The sequence below is a fragment of the Zonotrichia albicollis genome, chromosome 25 (genome assembly GCF_047830755.1).
Source record: "Zonotrichia albicollis isolate bZonAlb1 chromosome 25, bZonAlb1.hap1, whole genome shotgun sequence".
Taxonomy (NCBI): Eukaryota; Metazoa; Chordata; class Aves; order Passeriformes; family Passerellidae; genus Zonotrichia; species Zonotrichia albicollis.
This window is the reverse complement of record NC_133843.1, coordinates 5891000-5918712: the sequence shown is the minus strand read 5'-3', so window position 1 is coordinate 5918712 and position 27713 is coordinate 5891000. Positions and strand designations below refer to the sequence as shown.

At 45.7% G+C, this 27713-nt stretch overlaps 1 protein-coding gene across 4 annotated transcripts in view; it reads right to left on the bottom strand.

Moving 5' to 3' along the window:
* SPEN (spen family transcriptional repressor) overlaps positions 1-27713 on the bottom strand; it is a 71318-nt gene that overhangs the window by 28837 nt on the left and 14768 nt on the right. For all 4 annotated transcript variants that reach the window (XM_074558345.1, XM_074558346.1, XM_074558347.1 and 1 more), the window contains exons 2-3: positions 23886-24206; positions 20123-20599 (exon numbers count right to left, since the gene is read on the bottom strand). In XM_074558345.1, coding sequence (XP_074414446.1) covers positions 20123-20599; positions 23886-24206 — 798 coding nt within the window. The remainder of the gene's footprint in view (positions 1-20122; positions 20600-23885; positions 24207-27713) is intronic.

Here is a 27713-nt window from a genome sequence, read left to right as displayed (position 1 = left end):
ATTGAGCAATGAGAAAGATTGTTCTCAGTTAAACAAGGGGTGGGCATAAAATAAGCAGTGCATTGATTGTTTCTGATTTTCATCACTAGAGAAAATGCAATATGAGTTGTTTATCCAGAATTAATGTTACCACAAACACAAGAATGTGGAGATTTTCTTTTCTAGTCCACCTCAATATTAGCTTGTGATTTTCATGCTGTAAACTTACAAAAACTAAATCCAGATCTGTTGAATTACATGCCTTTCAAGTAGAATATAAAATACAACTGACAAAAGAGTGGATGGAATGGAATCTACATGCACTTTACTACAGGTGTAGTTTACAAGCCCTTTTAAAACACTTACTGGCATTCCATGATTACATACAAGGATGTGTGCTCTTACACTATTTATGTGTCCATTTTTTATAATCCACAATAAAATCTATTAATAACTTAAAATATTTACCTATGTATCTATTTTCCATTAATCAAGATTAAATTTGTTCATAATCCAATCTAAATTTTATCCACATGGGCTGATTCCCAAAGACTCAACATGCAATAATCCAGCCATGAGATTCAGACTCAAATACATCTGGTTTCATGGAATATCCTGTGTTGGAAGGAATGGGGCCCCATTCCTGCTCTCAGTACATTGCAGCTCATTTAGCACACAGAATTTTCCTCTGCTCAGTTCTAAATGCAAAGATGACATTTCAAATCCTGATACCCCACAAACCACTCGTCGTTTGCAGAGAAATTTCTCATTTTCAGGCAATTCCAGTTTGTAGGCCTAGTGGTGATGAAGCTACGCTGGGTTTACGTGTGAGAAATGAAAGCAGTGAGCGGAGAACACAAAGCCAGCTGTCCTTTGTTCCCACAAAAGGAGATAAAAGAGAGGCTGCAAGCCCCTGGATGGAACGGGAGACCTGCTGCTTCCCGTCAATGGCAGCGGCGCTGAATCAAGGAGCTCACAACCTGCCCTGCACCCTCCTCCTGCAATTTTAAAATGTGGCACAATTGTCATTTCTGCCCGCTGATTTATTTGAGAGCAGTGAGTCAGCTGCAGGCTGGGGACTCCCCAGGAGCGGCAGGCGGGAAACAAAGCTGGAAACAGGGCGGGAAACAGGGAAACAGGGCTGGAAACAGGGCTGGAAACAGGGCGGGAAACAGGGAGGGAAACAGGGAGGGAAACAGGGCTGGAAACAGGGAAACAGGGCTGGAAACAGGGCTGGAAACAGGGAAACAGGGCTGGAAACAAAACTGGAAACAAAGCTGGAAACAGGGCTGGAAACAGGGCTGGAAACAGGGAAACAGGGTGGGAAACAGGGAAACAGGGCTGGAAACGGGGATGGAAACAGGGATGGAAACAGGGCTGGAAACAGGGCGGGAAACAAAGCTGGAAACGGGGCAGGAAACAGGGAAACAGGGCTGGAAACAGGGCTGGAAACAGGGCGGGAAACAGGGCTGGAAACAGGGCTGGAAACAGGGATGGAAACAGGGATGGAAACAGGGCTGAAAACAGGGCGGGAAACAGGGCTGGAAACAGGGCTGGAAACGGCTGGAAACAGGGCGGGAAACAAAGCTGGAAACAGGGCAGGAAACAGGGCTGGAAACAGGGCTGGAAACGGCTGGAAACAGGGCTGGAAACAGGGCTGGAAACAGGGCGGGAAACAAAGCTGGAAACAGGGATGGAAACAGGGAAACAGGGCGGGAAACAGGGCAGGAAACAGGGAGGGAAACAGGGCTGGAAACAGGGCGGGAAACAGGGCAGGAAACAGGGAGGGAAACAGGGCTGGAAACAGGGAAACAGGGATGGAAACAGGGCGGGAAACAGGGATGGAAACAGGGATGGAAACAGGGCGGGAAACAGCGCTGGAAACAAAGCTGGAAACAGGGCGGGAAACAGGGCTGGAAACAGGGAGGGAAACAGGGAAACAGGGAAAAAGGGCTGGAAATAGGGCGGGAAACAGGGCTGGAAACAGAGCAGGAAACAGGGTGGGAAACAGGGCTGGAAACAAAGCTGGAAACACGGCTGGAAACAGGGAAACAGGGCTGGAAACAGGGCTGGAAACAGGGAAACAGGGTGGGAAACAGGGCTGGAAACAGGGCTGGAAACAGGGAAACAGGGTGGGAAACAGGGCTGGAAACAGGGCTGGAAACGGGGATGGAAACAGGGATGGAAACAGGGCTGGAAACAGGGCGGAAAACAAAGCTGGAAACAGGGCAGGAAACAGGGAAACAGGGCTGGAAACAGGGCGGGAAACAGGGCGGGAAACAGGGCTGGAAACAGGGCTGGAAACAGGGCGGGAAACAGGGCGGGAAACAAAGCTGGAAACAGGGAAACAGGGCTGGAAACAGGGCGGGAAACAGGGAAACAGGGATGGAAACAGGACTGGAAACAGGGCGGGAAACAGGGAAACAGGGCTGGAAACAGGGCAGGAAACAGGGCTGGAAACAGGGCGGGAAACAAAGCTGGAAACAGGGAAACAGGGCTGGAAACAGGGCTGGAAACGGCTGGAAACAGGGCAGGAAACAGGGATGGAAACAGGGAAACAGGGCGGGAAACAGGGCAGGAAACAGGGAGGGAAACAGGGCTGGAAACAGGGAAACAGGGCGGGAAACAGGGCGGGAAACAGGGATGGAAACAGGGCAGGAAACAGGGCTGGAAACAGGGCGGGAAACAGGGCGGGAAACAGGGATGGAAACAGGGATGGAAACAGGGCTGGAAACAGCGAAACAGGGCGGGAAACAGGGTGGGAAACAGGGCAGGAAACAGGGATGGAAACAGGGAGGGAAACAGGGAGGGAAACAGGGAAACAGGGAAAAAGGGCTGGAAATAGGGCGGGAAACAGGGCTGGAAACAGAGCAGGAAACAGGGTGGGAAACAGGGCTGGAAACAGAGCAGGAAACAGGGCTGGAAACAGGGCTGGAAACAGGGCTGGAAACAGGGCTGGAAACAGGGCGGGAAACAGGGCGGGAAACAGGGATGGAAACAGGGATGGAAACAGGGATGGAAACAGGGCTGGAAACAGGGAAACAGGGCTGGAAACAGGGCGGGAAACAGGGCTGGAAACAGGGCTGGAAACAGGGCGGGAAACAGGGCGGGAAACAGGGATGGAAACAGGGCTGGAAACAGGGCGGGAAACAGGGAAACAGGGCTGGAAACAGGGATGGAAACAGGGATGGAAACAGGGATGGAAACAGGGATGGAAACAGGGAGGGAAACAGGGAGGGAAACAGGGAAACAGGGAAAAAGGGCTGGAAATAGGGCGGGAAACAGGGCTGGAAACAGAGCAGGAAACAGGGTGGGAAACAGGGCTGGAAATAGGGCGGGAAACAGGGCTGGAAACAGAGCAGGAAACAGGGTGGGAAACAGGGCTGGAAACAGGGCTGGAAACAGGGAAACAGGGCTGGAAACAGGACGGGAAACAGGGCTGGAAACAGGGCTGGAAACAGGGCTGGAAACAGGGCTGGAAACAGGGCGGGAAACAGGGCGGGAAACAGGGATGGAAACAGGGATGGAAACAGGGATGGAAACAGGGATGGAAACAGGGCTGGAAACAGGGCTGGAAACAGGGCTGGAAACAGGGCTGGAAACAGGGAGGGAAACAGGGCTGGAAACAGGGCTGGAAACAGGGCAGGAAACAGGGAAACAGGGCTGGAAACAGGGCTGGGAACAGGGAGGGAAACAGGGATGGAAACAGGGCGGGAAACAGGGCTGGAAACAGGGATGGAAACAGGGATGGAAACAGGGATGGAAACAGGGATGGAAACAGGGCGGGAAACAGGGATGGAAACAGGGATGGAAACAGGGATGGAAACAGGGATGGAAACAGGGATGGAAACAGGGCGGGAAACAGGGATGGAAACAGGGCGGGAAACAGGGATGGAAACAGGGCCGGGAACAGGGCAGGAAACAGGGAAACAGGGCTGGAAACAGGGCTGGGAACAGGGAGGGAAACAGGGATGGAAACAGGGCGGGAAACAGGGCTGGAAACAGGGATGGAAACAGGGATGGAAACAGGGCGGGAAACAGGGATGGAAACAGGGATGGAAACAGGGATGGAAACAGGGCGGGAAACAGGGATGGAAACAGGGCGGGAAACAGGGATGGAAACAGGGCGGGAAACAGGGATGGAAACAGGGCTGGAAACAGGGCCGGAAATAGGGCGGGAAACAGGGCTGGAAACAGAGCGGGGAACAGGGCTGGAAACAGGGATGGAAACGGGGATGGAAACACGGCTGGAAATAGGGCTGGAAACAGGGAAACAGGACTGGAAACAGGGCGGGAAACACGGCAGGAAACAGGGAAACAGGGCGGGAAACAGGGAGGGAAACAGGGCTGGAAACACGGCTGGAAACAGGGCGGGAAACAGGGCGGGAAACAGGGCTGGAAACAAAGCTGGAAACAAAGCTGGAAACAAAGCTGGAAACAGGGAAACAGGGCTGGAAACACGGCTGGAGATAGGGCTGGAAACAGGGCTGGAAACAGGGCAGGAAACAGGGAAACAGGGCTGGAAACAGGGCTGGAAACAGGGAGAGAAACAGGGCGGGAAACAGGGCTGGAAACACGGCACTGCCGAGGAGGATAAAGCAGAGGGAAGCTTTAACATCCTGCGGGCACTGAGCTGCCAGTGCAGGTTTGAAAAAGCAAAACCAAACCAACCTGCTGTTGCCCAGAAAAGCTGTGATTGCCCAGTCCCTGAAGTGTCCAAAGCCAGGTGGGACAGGGCTTGGAGTAACCTGAGGCAGAGGTGGAATGAGATGGGTTTTAAGGTGCTTTCCAACCCAAACCATTCCAGGATTCTGTCATTCCATGATTCCAACCTCTATAGCTGGAGCAAGTTAAAAACAAAGTCACCTATTTGCGTTTTTCATGCCAAACTTCAGCTGTGAAAAATGTAAAAATTAATGCTTAAATTTTTTTTTAATAGCTGACTTCAAAAACTGTTTCACCAAACCTGATGAAACATCCAGAATTTTTTATTTTTCCAGGAAATATGCAGAACGATCACTTTTTCCCTGCCAAAATTAACTTGAAATCAGGAACTCTGCCTGGCTCAGCTCGACTCAACGCCCTGTCAGAATAATCTCCGAGTGCAGATTATCTCCTAGAAAGATCTACTGAGGACAGACAGGCTCCATCCCTGCTGACGGCGGGTTATTCTCACGGCTGATGTCAGCAGCAGATTCCCAAGCCGGGTCAGGAAATCCAAAGTTAACTTACAGTCATCTCTGAACGGAAGAACGGGAACCCTCGGGTTTTCTCCCTGTCCCTCCCTTTCCAGATCCAAGTGAAGTCACCACAGATGATCTCCATGCACAGAACCCCGATCAGCTCTATCCAGAAGACACAAATCCTTGGGATACTTTGGATAAAAAACCTGCTGGTTAGATTTCCTCAGCTTGGGAAAACAGCACTAGAAAATTGCTCCAAGTTTCCTGAATGTACTGGTGTGTTGTTTGGGAATAAAAAGAATTTAAAAGACCTGATTATTGCCAGCCAACACCCATAAAAAACTGATGGCAACTGCTTAAAATAAAAGCTTAAAATATGCACTGTATTGCATTCTAGCAATGGACTAAAGGATCTTCACCTGTGAAACACTTCAACTTCTGGATGGAAAATTATACATTGACTCACTGCTCTCAAATAATATACACATTATATATATACATAAAAAACTGATGGCAACTGCTTAAAATAAAAGCTTAAAATATGCACTGTATTACATTCTAGCAATGGACTAAAGGATCTTCACCTGTGAAACACTTCAACTTCTGGATGGAAAATTATACATTGGAGCAATATATGCACAAGTCTATTGCAGACTTGTATTTCTGACCTACTCATAACTAAGAAGATATTTTAACTAGAATTTCCCCTGTTTTAAGATATTTTTTAAGATATTTAACATACATAACTAAGAAGATACTTAACCAGAATTTCCCCTGTTCTCCACACACACACCTAAGTAAAAAATGCACATCAAATCACACAGGACAGCAGTAGGCCATTCCAACAAACTCCTGATAGCACCCAACAATCCACGTGGCTGTTCTGCCACACTCAAGCAGGAATCATGGAATCCCAGAGATCATCTCATTCCAACACAGGCAGGAATAACCACAATGAAAATTACAGAGGTCTGGGCACACCAACCTTAACTCCTTATCAGAGCTGATTCCAGCACTGACCTAAATACCCAAGCAAGCAGCAGGCAGTTGTTCTGTACACATGACACGTCCCACACCAGGGCATTTGTATGGGAAAAAAACCATTTCACACACCTGCGGAAATAAATACGAGGGGTTTTTCCCTCCTTCAAAGGAGTTGTTGAACCTGAAATTGAAGACGTCAGAAAACCCAGCCCAACCTCTGAGGGTGGTTTGTATGAAGAGATCAAGAGGAAACGAGCCGTCACCACATTTTGCCAACTGCAGGCGAGCGCTGAAGGGGCTCAGCCCACACAGGGAAACCACGAAGAACCTGAACCCCGTTCCTCCATGTGCAAACAAGGCTTTCCACTGGAAATATGGACAGGAGAGGAAGGGCAGAGAAAGCCACCTAAACATTCCCTCGGTGTAATAATTACGCTGTGCCCATCACGCCGGGCCCTCCGGAGCAAAGCTCGCCGGGATGGGATTCTGTGACATTCTTGGCACCCGTTCAAGCCGCTGAGAAGTCGCCACCCAAGGAACTTTGGTTTGTGCATGTCACACACTCTGCAGTATTTCACTGCACTCAGCTATGGTACAACAATCCACCGAGAGGGGGGAAAGGCCAGGGCTGCACGGAAACACAAACAGCCACAAAAAGCACGCAACAGATAAAACCAGCATTTACAACTCTAAAGAGAGATCATTAAATACTGCAGGCTAATGAAACAAGGACATCCTCCTTCCCTTAACTTCTTCTGCTTTACCACGCCCAGAGAGAAGACTACAATGATCTCCTGCTGGGCTGGAATTCTAAATCCAAAGAAATGAAATTAAATGATGTTTAAGGGCCATGGGAAAGCAACACAACTGTGACAACTCAATGTCCTTCACATCGCCAACTAACACACACTGTTGCTGTATTTATTTCAGTCTCTGACCAGCAAGTTTTTGAAGACACAGCCTCCAGGTACTATTTACCATATATTTATCCTAAGCCAAGTGAGTGGCTTATTAACATTCCATTTGCATTTCTGTGACAGGCCGTGTATAAATATATATAAATATATTTATGTCAGATATTTTATCCTGATGTCTGACACCTGATCTTTGATGAAAGTCTGAAATGAATCATGGAGAAGATGGAGATGCTGCTCAGAAGGATGGACTACTCCCACCCCCAGAACCACCTTCCCCTGCAGCCCTCAGAGTTTCCAGACAGCCTTGGGCTCCTTTTAATTCTTCCCTGCAACTAAATAACCCATTATGATTGCTAAAAATATGTATGTTTATATTAATCTCTGTCTGGCTGAGGACACTGTGCCCAACCCACAGTCGGTGTTGTCACCTCGCTCCTTGACCTACGTCCCCCTGTCCTTGGGCTTGGACTTTGTGCACCAAGAATTAAAAACATTAACCTGAGGGGAAAAAAGTGTTGGTTACAAACACACTGGCCTATCTCTGGAGCAAAGAGCTGACTCAGCACTGACATCAACAGCTTCCCACTGCTGGGAAGAAGCTGCTCAATCCCACGCTGGCAGGTGGATGTGGATGGGTTTGGTGTTGAATTTGGGAGCAGCTGGAGTTACCTGCCTGCCCAGCCAATGCCTCTTTGAACCATGGATGCTCCCTGGGAACAGTGGGACTGCTCATGCTCCAAAAGCAAGCCTGGGAAGCTGAAGGAAATGCTTTCTCAGCAAACGGCCACGGTGACGGAGCTCGGCGCTGGCAAAGATAAAAGTCATCGAGGCCTTGAGGGTGAAGTACAAAGCAGCTCCTCAGCTCTGCTTTCCCACAATTAAACTTGCACTGATGCAAAGAGGGAAGAAAGAGGGTGGGTGTGAGAATGGGTGAGCATTCTCTGTTTAACATCACCTTCACAGAGCAAAGCCTGGGTCAAGATCCCTCGTGAGCAGTCCTGCTGCAGCCACCCAGAGCTGCCACCTCCTCCAGCCACGCTCCAAATTATTGCAAGCACTGCCAGCACATGCCTGAGGAAGAGCTGCTGCTCCAGGCGTGGATCAGGCAAAAGTTGGCCAAAAGCAGAGTAACTGTGTTAAAGGGAAGAGCTTTTGCCACCTATCTGCTGATGATCTAAATTAGTAATTTGTAACTGACACTTCAGAGCACATGAAATCTTTGGACAAGGGCTGTATTTTAGTACCAGGTTCATGGGAGGCTGTACATCTTAACATTCACTGCAGATGGAAAAGGAAGGTACGAAGAGGCCAAGGCTTTGCCCAAGGTCATTCCATGAATCACAGAGGGAACAGCCTGAGGAATTTGATCTCCAGGCTCAAGGGTGGCCAAGTCTTTTCAAAATACCAAGAAAGCAGCACAGAATCATTTAAGCTGGAAGAAAGCTCCATGATCATCAAGGCCAATATTTAAAGGCAGTTTCCTCAACAACAGCACTGCTTTCATGAAGGGACGTTACTCAGGATCCTAGGAAAAAACACCAAACTCTACTCCAAGTGTTGCCTAAGAGCCAGGAGAGCCAAATGCCATTGAAAATGCAACCACCACTGCATCCAAGTAGGCTACTACACATTTACTCAAGGAGCAGAAAGTAACCTATCTTGCCTTAAGAGCCCTGTCAAATGAATTCCTGGGAATAAACACTTCTAAGTACAATTTTAAAACCATTTGGCATTGAGTGAGTGTTGAGCACTGGGCATCTTTCAGAAGAAAAGCCTTTTTCAGACATATGCTAGAACAAAAAAACCCTGAGCACTGATTCACCTCCAGGTTACTGCAGTTACTTTTTAACATAAAGCTGCCAGAAGATCATGGCAAACAGCCCCATAGAATTAAATCTGTCTTCATGTTTTAGAAAAACATCACACCTTGGCTTAAAAAAACCAAGCCAGGCACTATTTGCATGCACTGCCTCCTCCCAACCCAAGGCATGGGGTTTTTTTAGCAATACACAAAAAACACCATTTGTTGAAATTCCTGATTTGGAGCAGTTTTGAAACGGTGCATCCTCTCCTATAAACAGAATTGTTCCTGGGATGGGAGCTGCAATGGAAGGCATGCCAAGATACACAGCTGAGCTACAATGCCGCTTAAGTAAATTTGGGAACATGCAAAGCTTAATATAGAAATTCCCTTTATGGCAGATAACGCCGTGGAAGTTTAGTACTTCTAAAAATGGTCACTATTGTCCAAAGAGAGAAATCCAAATGGAAATGGACAGGGCAACCCTAGCTCTCCATTCAAAATAAATCCATTTATCAAGGGTTTTTTTCAAAGAGAATTTCTATTCCCTTACATCTTAGAATCATAAAATACTCCTTCTGATCTAAGATTCTAATAGAATCTTCTACAGCCTTTCAAAGAAACACCAAAGAGATGAAGGGAAGAATAATTTTGGAGGCTCTTTTTTTTTTAATGCCCCCTTTTAGACCAACAACAGTGAATGGAGGAATCACAGGAGAGCTCTGTAAAACCAGAATGGGAGCTGCTGCTCTGGAGTAAAGGACTACTTAAAATGGAAGGCCTGGGAAAAAAAAAAAAAAAAGTAATTTCTGTGATCTCAGGCAGCATAAATTATAGAGAGAAGACATTTGATGAGTTCTATGCTAAGGATTAATTTGCCATTTAAAAATGCAGAGAACAGATGGATCTCTTGGCTAGGACTATATTTGGGAATTACTTCATTTTGCTGCCCACATGCAAATAAAAATACAACTAAAAGTAGAACTTTTTGTGAGCTTTCACATGGCTAGAAAACAGTGAAGTAATGAAAATAAAACCAAAAAGAAAATATCTGTATGAAACAGGTAAAGTGCCACAGTACCTATTGTGGATCTGCAGTAGGCTGGGGGAGAGAATGTGATTTTACTTTGTTGAACAACTATGGAGAGTAATGCCAGAGAAAAACAACTCCAAACCAACCCAGCAAAACCTGTATCACATGACAGTGTTTGCCACTTCAGAGTAACTTCTGAGAAAGCACCTTGCTGTAACTTAATTCCATGGAATTTGTTAGGATTTAGCGATTACATCTCCACACATGGTCAGAGTCCAGGGATTCTCTTTCCCAAAAGCCTGGGCCAGTTCCATTGCACTTACAGGGGATCACAAAGCACGGGTGAGAACTTAATTTGCGAGAAAAATGCACAAGTAGGGTGAAATGCAGAAGAAAATGTTTTTCCACCTCCCTGGCTGGAGCACAGGCCTGGCCTCCCCCCGGCATGGCAGCGCTGGGGAAGGAGGAGCAGCCGGGGCAATCCAGCGAGAGCACAGCATGGGAGAAAAGCCCTCTGAGCAACTCCCACAGGCAAAGCCTGGGAGCTTCCCTTATGGGAGCCAGTGCTTTCCAACCCCCAAACCATGGCAGCCACACGTACAGGGTAATTAAGCACCTTCCTTTTTTCCATGTGATTTCCCCTGAGTTCGAGATAAACTGCATATTAAAAAGCAAACCCAACATCAACTCCTGAGACAGCTGTTAGATACCATCTCTGTTTCTCCTCTAGCAACACAATGAGCCTTTCTCCTCCCTCTCTCCATTTTAGAAACAAATAAGCAAACTGAAAATTTCACCCAGCAAAGCCTGGACCGGCGCAGGACGTCCTCAGTGTATTCCCAGACTCCGGAACCGGGGTAAGCACAGCTCCGAGCACGTTCAGAACCAAGAGGAACAGAAAATCTGTACTAACCCGACAGCCTCCTTTCTGTGACTATTCATCCTTCACAATCCAACAGGACACACCAGCCAGTAAACAAACATGGAAGGGAGGGACCAACTTCAAAGCAAGTGTGTAAATCTTACATAATTTGAGGGTTTGAGATCTTGCAGCAACCTCTTACCCAACGAGGTGTCAGATGATCCAAGGAGGTCAGACCTGTAGCAGGCACGGTAAGTAGGACACTCTGCATCTCACTCTGCCCAGCCCGGCACCATCTGTCCACAGGGACCTGGGGCTGGGCATTCTTGGGAATTCGCTTTCAGGAGGAGAACAGAGCCTTTCTTTCATGTGTTATCACACCAGAAAAGCTCTCTGCTCTCAAAAGGATGAAAGATAATAAATATGGGAATGCCCTTAGAGCCGGGATCGGCTGGAGATGTGTCTTAATTATTTTTGGTTTTTAAACTGTTTTATGAGGTTCTCATATTTAAAACTGATGAGTTGTGGACATCTGCAGAGAATACCCCACAACCATGGAAGAAATGAGGATACAGGCCTGAAAACCACTTCCCTCTCATAGAAAGGATTCTCTAAGAGGTACTTTTCCTGCCATCCTGGATTTCCAAGTGTCTTCTAGCCAAAACCATTGCTTTGAGCTAAATAAAGCAACTGAGCACTGAAGCCCAGACATTTCTCAAAGAGAAGGAATTAAAAGGCTCCACGTCTTGCTCCTCCAGACAGCAGAGTGCACTCATGGCTGGAAGGACCAGGAAACAAAGGAACAAGTCCCCTACCTTTGTTATGGGCCACTTGCGAGGAGGGATCACAGAGAAGTCCTGTTTCTTAATGCCAAAGCTATTTTTGTTCTTCTATTAGGCACTTAATGAATAATCATGCAAAGACTTTATTCACTCTATAATTCACACATCTACACAGTGCACGTCTCCCTGCTCCTCCTTTTGGAAACTCAGCTTCCCTTCAAGATTTAAACAAAATCTGGACCACATCCCAACACACATAAATTTTTTCTCCTCTACACAACACATCGAAGCCCTCACCTCTCTGCCGAGCCTGTGATTTTCCACTCAAGAGCCACGCTGCCTTCTCCTCTCGCAGCAGCATTAGGAGCTGACCGCAAGGATCTGCGCTGGGATCCCTAATCTGCTGCTAAGGAGATTTGCACTTAAATCCTTGATGCCATCATTAATGGTTTCGGCACTCGCCACGTCACAGCCAGACTGCGCTCCGTGCCGGGACAACGGGGGCAAAGCTAAGCGCATCAGGTACATGGTTAATTCAATGGGCAAAGATTAGGGGATGATACTAATTTTTATTTTTTTCCCAATAAGGCTTATTTACTAGTAATTCCCATCCCTGTGACTGTATTTAAGTACAGCATGTTCCACCCGAGATTGTTTGTATCATTAACGCCCAAGTCGCATTGCTACGCCTGGAGGAGACCTGTTCTCCCAGCCCTCAGGTTTTACAGGGAAGCTTCTCCTTCTGCATCCATGCCTCTAACATCCTCTTTGGGAAAAAAAACACCAAAACAAAACCAACAAATCACTGTATTTGCAAGTTCAAAGGGAGGTGGTGTCTAGGCTTTAATTGGAACAGCCCAGGAAGTGGCTGGATTTTTCCTTTGATCACTGTAATGACTGGTGCTTTTTCAAGAAGCGTTCAATACAGCCTTCCTCTTCTGCTATTCATCTCTCCATGTGAATATTCATCAGAAATTATTAAAGTGCCCTTTATTCCAAAAGCCTGTGCAGTGGGGATGCTCTCCCCCAGCTCTGGTGCCTGTGTCTCCATCTGAGCTGACTCCACCACGCTGCAGATGAACACCTCCAGGCTGCGATCCTCTAATCTATTTCAGCCGTGATTCACATCCTTGGGAGCTGTGTGTCTCCCAAGGAAAGGCGAATCTGGCCTGCTGGTGCAGAGGGAGGCAGCCACCACAGCCCCACACGTTTCCCTGTTTTCCTTGGCTTTCCCGGGGCTGCTTTCCCCTGGCTCTCCCAGCGTGCAGCAGGAAGGGAACACATTTCTCTTCCTGCCTCCAGGATCCCTCACACTAAGCCTGGCTTCTGAGCAGTAACACGGGCAGCTTCAACTTCCCTGACCTCAGCTAATTCTTTCCTTCCCTCAGCCTACTCAAGATGATTAAGCAAAATACTTGGAAGGAAATCAAAGCCTTAAAAATGCAATTAGAAGTGACCATTTTGTTAATACGCACACGCACAACCCCAAAGTCAAACCCAATCCAACAGCACCTGACCTTTGGGAAAATAGCAATTTTTAGCAGCTCCCATGGACTTAAGGAACAGCCCAAAGTCTCCCACAACGCTGGTGGGAGTAGTGCTGTCCACATAGATCAGGTTTTTCCCACTATTCCTAGAAAAGGAGGTTAAGAAGACATGAAATTGTGAATTCTCACACCAGACTCTAGCTCCTGCAGACCTACAGCTGTCCAGGGGTGGCTTTAAAATATAATTTTTATCACACATCCAGATCTTTTTCCCCCAGCTGAGGAAAAAGCAAGTTCACCAGAAAGTCTAGAATAAGCTGCCACAAATCCTCATATTCTCCAGCAAAGATTCTGATCTCATTGCAAGAAACCTTTAAAGCACTGAAATAACAATAATCTCTTTAACAACAACAAAATAACTTGAAGTCATCAAAATAGTTATCATAGTAATAAAACAGAAATATTTTTCTAGAGCAATTTCCACTTCACCCATCCACAACATGATATATTTTTAAGACTCCTTTCCTGAAATTAACTTGAAAAAAGATTTTTTTTTCCTCTGCCTGTAAAGAATCAAATGCAATTTGAGAAAGCAGCAGTTGAGCTTCTGGGCCCTGACACAGAAACAAAGGCTGACAGCCCAGATTTAGATAAACACCTACTTCTGCACATTTAGGAAGAGGCTTAATTGCTTTGTCACTTAGAGCCAGCAATTACCAACTATTACTGGAGTGCAGCAGTGGTGGGGGGTATTAATTGCAGCCAAATGTCCACTCTTTTTGGGCAGCTCATGCCAAGAAAATTAAATACTAAATAAAAAAGAAATTAAAACCCCTCCTTGTTATAACGTTTTAAAGTATTTTATTGTCTATTTATATGTAAAGGGGGGGGGGGGGGTGGGTTCTCCCAGAGGGGCCAACTAAGATAGAATTTCTATTTAATTTTGTAATTGTGTCAAATCACGGCAGAAGTGGTAGCAGGATATTGGGGCAGGCTCTAAAATCGCCCTTTTGGGGGATTTTTGGGGCTGATTCCTCCAGCGAGGAAACCAGTGCTTAACTTCTAGAGCGAGCAGAGCATTTAAGGTTTAAAACAAATAAATAAACAACCTAAAATAGGTTGAGAGGGGAAACGGGTGGTTTTTCCCACTCAGATCCGGCTCTGACACAGCCGCTGCTACTTCATTTCTCTGCACTGTGTGAAGGGAAAACCTTCACGCAGGAGCGAGAGCTGCTCCAGTGCTAAGGTGGGGGAGGGAATCTATATATTTTTTTAATTTAAAAGGCTTTTTTTTGTGGCAATGGCGGTGTTTTTCCGCGGGGCTCGGGCGGCCCCGCCCCGGGGGCGGCGCGGCAGCCCCGGCCGGCTCCCGCCGGCTCAGACCGGTTCTCAGCGCAAACAACCGCCCCCCGCCCGCCGGGGCACCGCGGCGGAGAGCCCCCGCTTATTCCTCCAGAAACACCCGCTTTTCCGGCAGAAACACCCGCTTCGCCCCCACAGAACACCCGCTTCTCCCTCAGAAACACCCGCTCTTCCCTCAGAAACACCCGCTCTCCCCGCCCCCCGAAACAGCCGGGTGAGGCGACTCCGCGGCCGCGCCGCCATTACAGCGGCGGGCGCGCTCCGCCGGCTGTGAGGCGAGAGAAAGCGGCGGGGTTTCGGAGCGAGATAAAAATCTTATTATGCAACGCACATTTTTCATAGATTATTGCCGAGTCCAGGGCTGAGGTAATGCGGGCTGTCAGCAACTGGGGCGAGAGGCTGAGGGACAAGCGAGCTGCGGCCGCTCCCTGCCAAGGGCACCGAGACACCATTTCTTCACCATCCGCGAGGAGAACTTTGATATATCACGTTATTTTTTTTTTTTTCCCACAGAAGGATCTATTTATGTGGTTACACATGCACAGGTACGTTTTTTTCGGCATATCTCGAGTATAAAGGTTGGCTTTCTGTATTATAATCTCTCCAAAGCCATCTGAAAACGTTCTGCCTGTGCTCAATCTCAAGAAACCCGATACAGTCCCAAGGGTAAAAAAAGCCACGTTTAAAGGATGGTCTCGGTTATATTTAGCTGAGCAGCAGCACAGGCTGACACGAGCAGAAACACAAGGAAGAACAAAGTGAAAACGCTCGACAATTGTTAACAAAAACCTGCGAGAATTTGAGGTGGATTTTTTTTCTAAATTTTCCTTTCCCTAATTCACATTTTGCCGCGCAGAGAGAACATTAAAGCAGCACATGGGTTTATGTGAACAAAAGGTAAGGATGAGGTGTTTCACCTGACTCCTGACAAGACTTACTGTTGCCTTTGTGCAATGGAAAAGGCCTCCTACTCTAAGAAATTCTTAAATTTTCTTTTATAAATCTTAACCTAACTCTTTTCCCATACAAACACGAGCCTGCTCAACCCTGTCGTTCTACCAGAAGAGATTAAAAATTTTCAGCTCATCTCTGCAGTACCAAATGGATGTGGAATTATTTAACCTCGACAAAAGCCATCTCACAGATGCTTCAATAAAGACTAAACAGCTACATTTAACCTCATTGTTCCTGATTTTTCATCTGTCCTCAGCACAGGCATCTCCAAACCCACTCAAAATCCCAAATCCCAGCTAAATCAGTGATTCATCACTTCTGGCAGCAAACGACACGGGAAGGAGGAGATGAAGACAATGGTAGAGAAAGGTTTGCATTATGTAATGAAACTAAAACTCACTTTTTTCTACTTTCACTTCAGTTTTGAAACAGGCTAGGAAAGTCCCTGACTAAATAAAATACACAGGAGGTTTCAGGGAGCCTGTTTTTCCCATGATTAAAATTCTCTTGGCAGTATTTTTCATCAGTTTATTTCAATATTAAGACACACACATATTCCATTCCAATGGTAATTCCTTGCTCCAGAAAGAATTTCATCACAGAGAAATCTAAAATTAAAACCAATCTCTAATTACCTTCTGCCTTGCCCACTTGTCACGAGAACTTTAAATACAGCTATAAGAATTACAAAAAAAAAATCCCTTTTCCAATATCTGTAAGTGCAACTTCTTCCTGTTTCTTGATTTCAGGAAGACTGGAATAACTGTGCTCACATGGATTTTGGTGAATAGAAAAGCAATGTTGTATCTAAGCTGAAAATGCTCTTTTAATTTCCCAATACCTATTTCATATTACAAGCTATAGAGAAATACTCATCTAAGTAATTATTCATCCAACTCCAGCATCCTGGAGATGAGACAACCAAACAAACACTCTTAAAAATAAATTAAAGGCGACTACATTACACATTATAGGAAATTATTCATTTAACTGGTAAATCCCCCAGCATCCTCCACATCAGACAACTGAATAAACACTCTTAAAAAATAAATTAAAGGCCAAGGGAAACCTCAGGTTGCTTATCTGCAGATGGAACACATGGGGTGTTCACGTTTTTACATTGAACATCACCTACAGGCAATCAAACACTTCTGCCTGGGTTTTTGTAAATGAATTCAAACCCCATCCCAATAATTTTTAGGAGTGAAACGCTCTGCTCTCAGCACTGGCTGCTTCAGCAGTGCTGCAGCAAAGCTTTGAGAATAATCACTAACACATGGAGCAGCCAGAGACGTGTCAGGCCATCTGACGTTACAAAACTGAATCAAAAAGCCCAGAAATTATTTTTAGTGCATCAGAGCACCTCAACAAGCAGCCTAGAAAAGAGCTTTTGCTACAAAAGAAAAAAACCTAAAAGCAGGGAGGATGTTTCCAGGAGGTTGGGCAGGGCACAAACAAAATCTTGTTTGCTTCCTATGGGATCACCCAGCTTCCATCCAGAGCCAGCTTCTTCCATGACACAGTACAGAAAATATGTTTGCTAATGTATCATTTGTGGTGTGTGTCTGAATCACCACAATGGAGACAATGAAGCTCCTGGTGGTGGCAAATTATCATTTTCAAGGGCTTTTTTTTTATTCTTTCAAGGTGATAAAAAAATTCCACCAACCCTTTTCCACTAGATAGGTGGGGAATGAGCAATCTTACACTAAAAAGTCTTCAAAACACAAATTTCTCCTCAAATCCACGCAGGAACCATCCACATCCAGCAGCTTCCTCACCTCAGCAGGCAACTTCTGAGAGGCCACAGAACACCCCAAATAAAGCCTGGCTTCAGAGAATACTGGTTATTTTTAATGTGTTCTTTCTGGTTTTAGTTTCTAAATTACTCCTTGCAGCACCATTACCTGCAAAGGCCTCCAAACAGCAATTTAAAGCAAAGTTTAGTGGCAATCCAACACAACAAACTCTGAACCTTGACAAAATAAAGGCTTTTTTGGGGTTGTTTTTTAATTTTTTAAGCAAGCAGTGTTTCTTCAGTATTGTCAAGGCAAATCAGCGTTATGTACTTCACACAATTCTTGAAAACCACGAGCGTGGAAACCCAGAGTTGTCCTTGAGCCCCTTTGTGCTTTTTCACAGCTCCTCAAGGCCAGTGCCCAGCAAAGCTCCCAGCAGTGCTGAACACACAGTGTGTGCCCCAAACACCAACGGGACGAGACCTGAGTGACCAAATTCCAAAATTTCACAAGAATGCAGTGTCATAAAGACTTTTAATAACACCATGGCCCCTCAAAATTGGCCATTTCCACTTACAAAAATACATAAGAGAATTTCCAGCTTGCTGAAATCCTCGAGACCATGGAAACTGCAGGCAATAATTATTCTCCAGACAAAAGAAACTGGATATATCACACAGCAAGTGGGAGCACCAAACCAGGGAAAAGGGACTGAGGCAGCTTTTGCTCACCAACAGTGTATGAGGAGCTTAATATTTACACGGCTAAATTTCAACTGTGTTGAAAATTAAACACTTGTGCTTTGAAAGATTCAAGGCCAGATGGGGTTTTGCTTCCCAAAGTAAAGAGAGGGTTAAATGTTTATTATTATCTAACTGATTGCTAAGAAACATGTAAAATTCTTTTCTGATCCTTCAAAATTAAATATACAATCCACCAGATTCTATTACTTGCTCGACTGAGTTTGATTTTATTGTATTAATAAGAAAAAAATGTTTTATTTCCTCCCAGAGTATCATCTACTTTTCCATTACTACAACTAGAAATTGCCAAGAAAATTAAATGCTCAAGCACAGCAGACACTGCTTTTCTTCTCATTAAATCTTAAAACTTGGTTCCAGTGGGATCATATTTAGTCCTCTCAAATTCAGAACAGGATTTCATCCTGCCTCGACATCCCAACAATGACATTTTATAAATATTACGAGTTTCTTGGACGCCTTTCTCATTCCACAAGGAGCAGAGAAGCACCAGTAGAGATTTTTTCTTCTTCCCCTTCTAGAGATTTTTTTTTAAACCTTAAATGTAACCAGCCCTTCTTTCAATCCATTTTCTCTAGGATTTTTTCAAGACCTCTGGAAGTCTCACAGATTTTTCTGAGATGTAGTAAGTGTGAAAAATCTTTGACAAAGGATTGTCTTTATTCAAGCATTAAGCTCTCATTGAGAGAAGTGTTGGCAATAACCAAGTGCTTCAAAGCAGCCTAAAAGTTGTCTTAAATGTTCACCTGCTCTCCAGCTGAGACAGGACCTGGATTTCCAAATCCAGGAGGAGAAAACAATAATTAAAAGAAGTAAATAAATCCTTGCATGATTCTTTAGACATGAGGGGGTGGGGCAATCACAAGAGGAGACACTGATTTCCTCATCCTCTGTACGCTCCCGTGGGTGTCAGCCCATCTCACCCTTCCAGAAGGTTCAACACTCAAGGGAAGACTTTGTGAGAACAATCCCCGTGGTCAGAGAGTTCTAACAGAGGTAAAATTCCACTCACAGTGATAAACACAGAACCCTAGAACAGGTTGGAAGGGACCTTCAAGTTCACCAAATTCCACCCGTGGCATGGCAGGGACACCTTCCCCTGTCCCAGGCTGCTCCAGCGCTGCCCAGCCTGGCCTTGGGCACTGCCAGGGGTCCAGGGGCACCCACAGCTGTGCCAGGGCTGCCCACCCTGCCAGGGAACAATTCCTGCCCCACATCCCAGCCAGCCCTGCCCTGTGGCAGTGGGAAGCCATTGCCCTTGTCCTGTCACGCCAGGCGTTTGTGAAATCCAACGCTCTACTGATACAACTTATTTACTTAATGAATATTTTCAGTTTTAGAAAAGACCTGGTATGCAAAGGAAACGCTGCCAACTCTGCAAACTCTCCTGAAGAGCAGAGCTCTTCGCCAAAGAGCATAAAATATTTATGGGTGCAACTGCAGCTTTGTGGCTTCCACTCTTAGGGTGAATTCACTCTTAAAAAGCCAAATATCAGACAGGCACTTCAACACACAAATTTTAAAATTATTAAAAGAAATCAGTGCTTTTCCAACACCTTCTTTTCTCCCCCATAGGTATTTTGTAATGCCATGCAAATACAGAGCTATTACAGAACCAAGGAAACGCATTCCCAGGAATTGCAAACTTGGATTCTTTTCTTTTAATTCTTCCAAGTCTACAAATTTTCCTGTGAGACAGCAGGGCGAGAAATGGGAAGGCGACAAATCAACCTTGTGAATGTCAGCAGTGTCAGTGAACAAGAAGAAACAGAACAATACCACTCATCATTTCCCAAAGTAAAAAGCAGCTGACCTTAAAATTTGCTTTTTCTCTCACTGAAGCAAATAAAAGTGACCCCATTCTCCAGACACACAGGCAGTGAGGTGCTGTGTCTGTACATTCCTGTTACACACGGCCACCATCTTACAGATGCACCATGGATCCACCATGCCTCAAATGATATATAAAAAACTACTTAACCAGTGCAAGAGAATGTCATTATCTCCCACATCTGCTTGAAATTCATTGTTGCATTTCTATTTCCATCACCTCTTGCTCGCAACAATGAATTTTGAAAGCTTTTTTAGAATCTGGCACAGAAATGGGTCTGTGTTTTGGTTCTTGGATCTACCAAGGAAAACAACGACCAGCACCAGCATTGCCCTTGGAACCCTCGGTGCCAACTGAGCCTTTGGACATTTCACTGCACTTCACCTCAGCGACCAAAGCTTTGCCACAAAACACCTCCTGAGCAGAGCACCCGGCGCAGAGCCCTACCTGTCACTGCTGGTACTGCTGCTGCTGCTGAGGGAGTCGCTGCTGGAGGATCGGCTGCGGGAGCCGCTGCCGCTGGGCGAGCGGGCGGGCCGGGCGGCCTGGCTGGCCAGGCGCTGCGGGGACTGCGTCCTGGACTGCGACGAGTGCGGCGAGCGGCTCCGGCTGTGCTGGTAGTTCCGCTCCGGCCTTCTGCCTCGTACCTCCCGTGTAATGTCATCCCTGTAGATATCCCTGTGTACCACACTGGGCAATGTAAACTGCTCCCGGGCCCTAGGTTCGTATCGGGGGTCGTGAGCGTCAAAGCGGTTCGGGCTTCGGCTCCGAGAAGTGTAATAGAGCCCGTGTTGTAAGGTCCGCTCGCGAGGGTCTCTATAGTAATCCTGATCGTAATGTCGCGTCCGATCAAATCCGCCCGTCCCCCGCTCATGGTGTCCATAGGCACTATGTTCATAAGCACGCTCCCTGTTATCTGAAGCCCTGCATTTGGGAAGGGGGAAAAATATCGCATCAGAAAGGGCCAGGCACCACCAAAAGCAAATCATGCAAACATTCATGGCAGCACTCGGCTTATTGTTGCGACTGCTTCTCCACTAACCAGCAATAACCTATCAAGCGAACAATGACAAACTTCCAAACATTTTACTTGACTCCAAAGTTATATTTGTATACAATCAAGCTGAGCAATCATTTTGGTTTAATCACAATATGGGGCTTTCATGACCAGCAACTTGCCTGCACAGGGAAAAAAAATTCTGCTTTCCCATGCAGAATTCTCATTTCAATTGTTCTTTTTCTTTTAAATTCTGTAAACAAGAAAAACTTCATGGTTGTGGACATCATCATTAAATTCTCCTTTTTCTCTCCATTTTTGCTTAAGAGCTTCAAAAATATTTTTTTTTCCAAAATGTGGTAATTACTGGAGCTCTTGTAATTATCCTTCTGCAAAAATGGCATCACAAATTGGGCTGGAGTCATGAAAGCCTCCATGCAAAGCATGACCCATAGGTAAGAAGCTGCTTTCAAAAGGGGTGGCATAACCCATAGAGATTTCCCAGAAAATCAGGGGGTTTCTTGTTGCTGCTCTAAAATATTTTACCCTCTTAGAGGGAATTTTTTGCTTTGACCAGATTGCTACAATCATTCATTATAAAACTTATGGATGCTGAAGAAACATCTCATTACTAATGCTGGAACTGCAAGGATGCAGGTTCCCAGAACAAACTAAGACCCTACACATGGATTGGGAATGCAATTTTTAGGCAGTGTTTTTGTTTGGACTGCTGCAATCACAGAATTTCTATCTGCTGCTTTCCAGCAGCTACAGTCCAGTTCATTTCAGTGTTTTGAACATTTTAAAATGATAAAGGCTCAGTGATGTTCTGAGTTAGTGTGATCTCTCAAATAAAGCGATTGACAGATAAAGGAACACTACAAATAGTTGAGTATTCCAATTTAGACAAGTACCAAGATGGTACATCTTAGTTACATCTACAAAATGGAAGATCCAGAATGGTTGCTTTGAACTTTTAAAAAATACTTCTAAAATTCTAAATATGCTAGGGTAGCCAAAATTAATTTAAAAATTAATTATCCATCTTACAAAGGACATTTCAACCTTTTTTTTTCAGCCTTCTCTCTCAGATTCTTGCTTTAGAATGTGTTATGAGTCACTTCAGTCTCCTGAATCCTGATAACCCAATTCTGCCTTGTGCCTCCTCCTCTCCTGCATCACAGCTCTAGTTCAAATGGCAGAAATATTTCAGGGATCTTTTATAAACTGAAAATGGGATTTGAATCTTTTTTCGATTAGCATCTCAGGAAGTTCCTTCCATTCCTTCTCCAATGAATCATTAGATCCTTAATCCTCTCAATATATTCACTCTCTGTTGTTAAATTGTAACTCATATCAAGCTTTCTATAGGGCTCCCTCACATCTTGCCTGCATGTTTTTCTCTCAAATGATATATAAAAAACTATTTAACCAGTGCAAGAGAATGTCATTATCTTCTACATCTGCTTGAAATTCATTGTTGCGTTTCTATTTCCATTACCTCTTGCTCGCAACAATGGAATTTTGAAAGCTATTTCAGAATCTGGCACAGAAATGTGGCTCTGTTTTGGTTCTTTTTTTTCCCCTTTTGAAGGACCAAGATCAACAATTTTACAAACGATTGCATTTAGCATCCTACAAAGTGTTAATCAGTGAGAGCCGATTTAATGAGGTCAGAGAAAAAGCAGTATTTTCTAGCAGGTTACTGCTACAGAGCTGACAGAAAGAACAAATCCTTATCCATGAGAAGGACACAGAAGACAGACAGAGGAAGCAGAGCTGAACAGCTACTGGCTACAGTGCTTTCTTCATTTATCTATTAGTACTAAGTGCTACTGGAGTTAGTGGAAAGAGAGGGTTTGACTTGGGTTAGGAGAGGGGCTAATATACACAGGGCAGGACATACCAACCTTTTCCAAGTGTGGAAACACGACCTATATTCCCAATTAAATCTAGGGAGAGAATTGTGAACATAACTTCCCCAATTTTGGCCCCTCTTACAGGGGTAATCCACCTTCTTAATGGGCAAGGGTGTCAAATGATATTTTAGATGAACCAACAAGAAAAAAAAATTCTTAGTGACAAGACACAAAAAAAAAAAAATTCCACTGGACGGAAGTAGTCCCAGACTGAAACCGTAACTCTGAAACCCCCAGACTTCTTTCTTGAGACAGAAGGCACTTAAATAGATCCATAATTTTAATTTCCAGCCCTAAGTCTGAATCAAGCAGCTGGTAGAAGATCCCCCGAGGCCCGAGGGCCCCGACGCTGCTGCCAGCAGGCATCCTCTGGCCGCCTTGGTAACCATCCAGCCCAGTCACTTCTCACTGGTGTATCCACAAACGGGTATTAGCACCACGTCCTTAAAGCTAAAGTATGTTTAATGTGGAGCAGCAGAGCTTTTTAGGAGGCTAGATAGTAATCCACTCCCCATGGCTACTGGCGTCTTGACTGTATACCATCCAATAAATTCAAGGCAGTAGTTCTTATCCCAGCTTTAAAAAAAAAAATAAACTATAATTTCCAAAATTTAGTAAAGTCCGTCATCTCTTTTTGCCAATACCATCAGAAAGAATAATCCCAATAACTTGGAAATGATGTAGATCCAAAATGGAACCATCACAAGCTGCCTTCGGTCTTCTCCATCCAAGCGTTATTTCCATCGCTCAGAGTTGTCGGTAGAATCCAAGGGGCCGCATCATTAAAGTCTACTCTGAATTTTGTGGTGACAATCCAATTAACATACCCGCTGCGTATAGTGAGAACTGAGAGCTAGGCATCAAGCTTTCACCGAATTCTAGGTTCGAGTATTCCGAAGATACTCCACAGAGAACTTCACCACATGTTGTAGAGTAAGATAGCTCCATCTGGCAGCAGGGATACATCCAGCAAGGCCTTAATATTATCCAAGAAATGGGATCGCTACTTCTAGAAAAGAGTAACTCCAATATCGATGCTGGCCAAAGGAAATCTTCCATCTTAAAACCACCTTATTGCAAGTGTAGGTAGATATCCAACCAGCTGCAGGACACATCCTCTATGGATCCACAAGGTACCAGCCACTGGGATAGAAATCACTTCCGTTTCCAACCCAAAATAGGAAACATAGATAATTCCCAAAATTTTAAATCCATCTGGGGGCCCTAGATACGAGTTTGTGTTTCTCACCATATCAAATACAAAATACCTGCCTAGAGAAACCTTGGAACTTACCCATCAAGTCTCCGCTCATAACGTCCTTCCCGTGCATGAAGTGATGGTGGGGGGCCATAAGTGGGCCCCCCACCACCTCCTCTGAACCCAGAAACCTCTCTACTACGAGATGCTATGGAAACTGTATCATCCAATCCCCGCGCAGCGCTGGGAATGGTTCCTGGCTCATTATAATCCGTCCGTAGGTCTCTATCTCCCATTTTGTTGACAGAGTTGTGTGCCTTCTGGGCACTTTTGATGTCCACAAAATCCACAAACGCTGCCACTCCGCCTTCCGACCCCCTCTTAGGGAGGATTTTGACACTTTCGACACGTCCATATCTGGAAGAGAAGCAAAGCAGAGCACACACGTTAGCGCTGGTGGGAAGAGACCACGTTTAATAACATTGCCTCCTGCAAAATCAACATCCAACCCTTCACCCTTCCCCTGTGCCAGGAAAATCAATCACTGGGAGACACCAGGAGGGGAAAAGCCATTTGGAGAGAGAAAAAAGCCATTTAAACTTTCCATGGTTACATTTAAACTCCTTTCTTGAAGTGTGGGGAGCCTACTACCATGGGATCACCCTTTTTATAGCAACAGAGCAGCAGCAGCTGAAGAAATAGAAAGGTGTTCACAACCAGAGCAGCCTGCACATCGTTAGTCTGACACAATTAAAGAGGCACAATTAAAACAAAACCGTGTCACGAGGAAAAATACAGACAGCCATCAATTTTCTTAGGAGACCAACGACCTTGACACAGCAATTCCACCACTTCCATCTGTATTTAACCCAGAGTCTCCACTGTGATCCTCACTCCTGATCCCAAACCCATTTATTTGCACACCTGGCAGGACACAGGGACCCCAGAGCTGGGGTTCAGCCTCGCAGCCCCACTGCAGCCCCAGCTGCCCAACAGGAGCTGACAAACGCCACAGAGAATGTGACACCACCCCACATAATGTATGTTAAGTAACTGCAACACTGGCACTTATGGATGAGTAAATGTCTATGCAAAATAAAAATAAACCCAAACATGTTTGTGTACACAAGGAAACAAGATGTAAAAACATATTTAAATAACTTGCATCCACTCACAGTAGAAAGGACAAGCTGGGCGGGATGAGCACAGTGACATTTTAACAGCCAACAACTGCAGGGTTTGGGTGCTCAGTTCTCTCTGCCAAAAGATTCTGAGCAAAGCAGGGAAAAGCTCTGAACTGCAGCTGGTAATCCAGGACAAGAGAAGGCAGAAAGTGTATTTCTGAATGTACCGACAGAGAGGAAAGGGACTCACAAATAAAAAACCTAATCAGGAAGTATTTGTAAACTCCACGAAGAATTATTGTGAAAAAAATTCTATGCACAAAGGCAGCACAAGGCCGGGCAGATGTAAACAGACCTTACACAGGCAAACCTGCTCTCAGCCACACACACAGGAGGGAATACAACCACCAGGCTGAGGCACACACGCTGTCAGATCCCCGAGCTGCCTTGGTTTCATGCCTGGCTTTTCCTACACCTTACAATTTCATCATTGTTGTTGGATGACTAATCCTTAAATACGATCTGAAAACCTGCCTGGCTGACTGCTGCCTTCTCATTCCAGCCTGACCTACTACACTTATATATAACCTGGTTTGGATTTAGAGCCCTTTTTTCCCTGGTTTATACTCCACTGAACACGGCTGTGCACACAAACAAGAGCATCTTCCAAGAAAAAAATAAAATAAATGCCTTGTTGGGCATAAAGAGACACAGTCACACGCAAGACACGTTCCTGCCTCTCAGCTGCCCAGGGCTGAGCTTGTCACCTTTGTGCCTGTGTTAATTCTTGGGAGTTTCCTAATCTGTAATGCTCTGGTTATTTTTTTATTGTTTCTTTGTATTTTATTTAATTAAAGGCTTCAAATAATGGCAAATGGAACTGCAGGAAAGCTGCTTCTCAAAGCATGCTCTCTTTGGAAGCTGGATTTGGTTATCTTGCCTTGCAAGTAAGATTTAGAAAGCCCAGAAGAGTAGAGGAGATGGTTAATAAAATCTGTGAGAGGAAAAAAAAAATGGCCTAATTGGATGTGGCAGATGTAGAGAGAGCAGGAGAGGGAACAGGAAAGGAAGGAGAGGGAAGGAAAACAGGAAAAAGCCTATTTGAGAAAATGTTCATGCCATGAATGAATGTGACAAAAAAATAGGGAAAGTAATTAGGAATCCTAGTTAGGATCATCCTTTAACTCCAGCCCTCACACCTGAACCATGTAGCTCCCAACCTGACTGGTTAGAACATACACTTTCCTTTTGCTCACCGTGTTTACACATTCAGTTTCTGGCAACCTGAGCCTGTACTTGCCTTCAATCTTTAGGGGGAACAGGATTAAGATACTGTTGATAATGGTATCAATATCCCTAAAATCATAGCTGTCCTTTGACTGCAGCCACCATGCCCCCCTCACATGAAGCACTGCCTGCCAATGACATCTGAACAACTCCTGCTCCCCACCTTGACAATTACTGCCTAACTCTGAAATCCTAACACGTACAGGTTATTATACATACACAGTCAGAACTGTCATTCTTTTGCTGTAGAAGATGCAGAATGCGCTTAAATTGTTCAGATATCTAAGCTCACGCTGCCCAGAAAGCAGACAGAATACAAAACACCAGTGTAATAAGGTGCCACAAAACCCACCTAGCAAAGCTGTGACTCTTCCCAATATGAATTTTTATATTGGAAGAAATGCACTTCAGCTAATAATTATTTTTTCCTAAATAAGAAATGGATGGGGGAGGCTACTACTGTATTGCAGTGCAGCCATGGTGGTAAATCACTCCACTCCGAGACGGCGCCTGTTAATCCCCCGTTATCCAGATACATAAATATACGCTGTGCCTCGCTGTCCTGCCCCGCACCCTTGACAGGCCCTGAGGATAATCTGTGGCAATCGCCTTTGCTGAAAGCGAGGGAGGCAGGCAGGAGGAGGAGAAAGGCAGCAGAAGCGGGGGATGAGAGAACCCCGAGGAGCAGAGAGCCCTGGGTATTGCAGGGGAGCTGCTGGAAGGGGAGGTTTGCCTCAGTCCTGTGACTGCAGACATCCCTCGGTCCCTCCGCCAGGATCGATGTGCCGAGCGATCCGGCCCGGCCGCACCCATTGGCGCCTCTCCGAGCTGCTCCTGTCTTGGCAGATGCTGCCGGGAGGAGACCAGGGGGAGAGGAGGGAGATCTGCAGTGCTGCATCACCACACGGCTTCACTGCAGCACAGAAACGCTACAAGGAAAAAACCACGACACTTTCTGAAGGGCCGGGGGAGGAGAGGCGGCGAGAGCGCTGCGCTTCCTGACGCCGAAGCAAGGCAAGATGGAGGTGAACGTGCTCCGAGGAGCAACCTTTGTCCAGGCAGAGGGCTGGGAAGAGGGGACAAAAGGCCAGGGGAGGCATGGCCACGACCTTTGGTAGCGCTGCCAGAACAGCTCCTCTCAACCTTCGCCTCATATCGCTACACCTGTGCGTCAGCCCTTCCCAAGGCTGCGTTTTGCAATCGCTGCCAGTCCAACAGAAACAAAGAGGTGCCTTCGCTCGGCTCCCACTCCGCAGACTCGAATGAAAACAAGGCCTTTTAGTGCCTCTTCCCGTCCACAACTCCTGCAGATTAATCATTAGCTCCACATCGTAAAGAAGCGGCCGAGGCCGTGTTTTCGGCGGGGTTTACAGTTCAACCTCAAGCGGAGGAGACAAGGACGTGGGGAGCTGTTATGTCACCAAGCCCCTCCACCAGCACAGCACGACCGAAGCACCCGGCTGTAAACACACATCGAACAGCCCTTGCAGAAAAAAAGTTGCTCAATAATCAC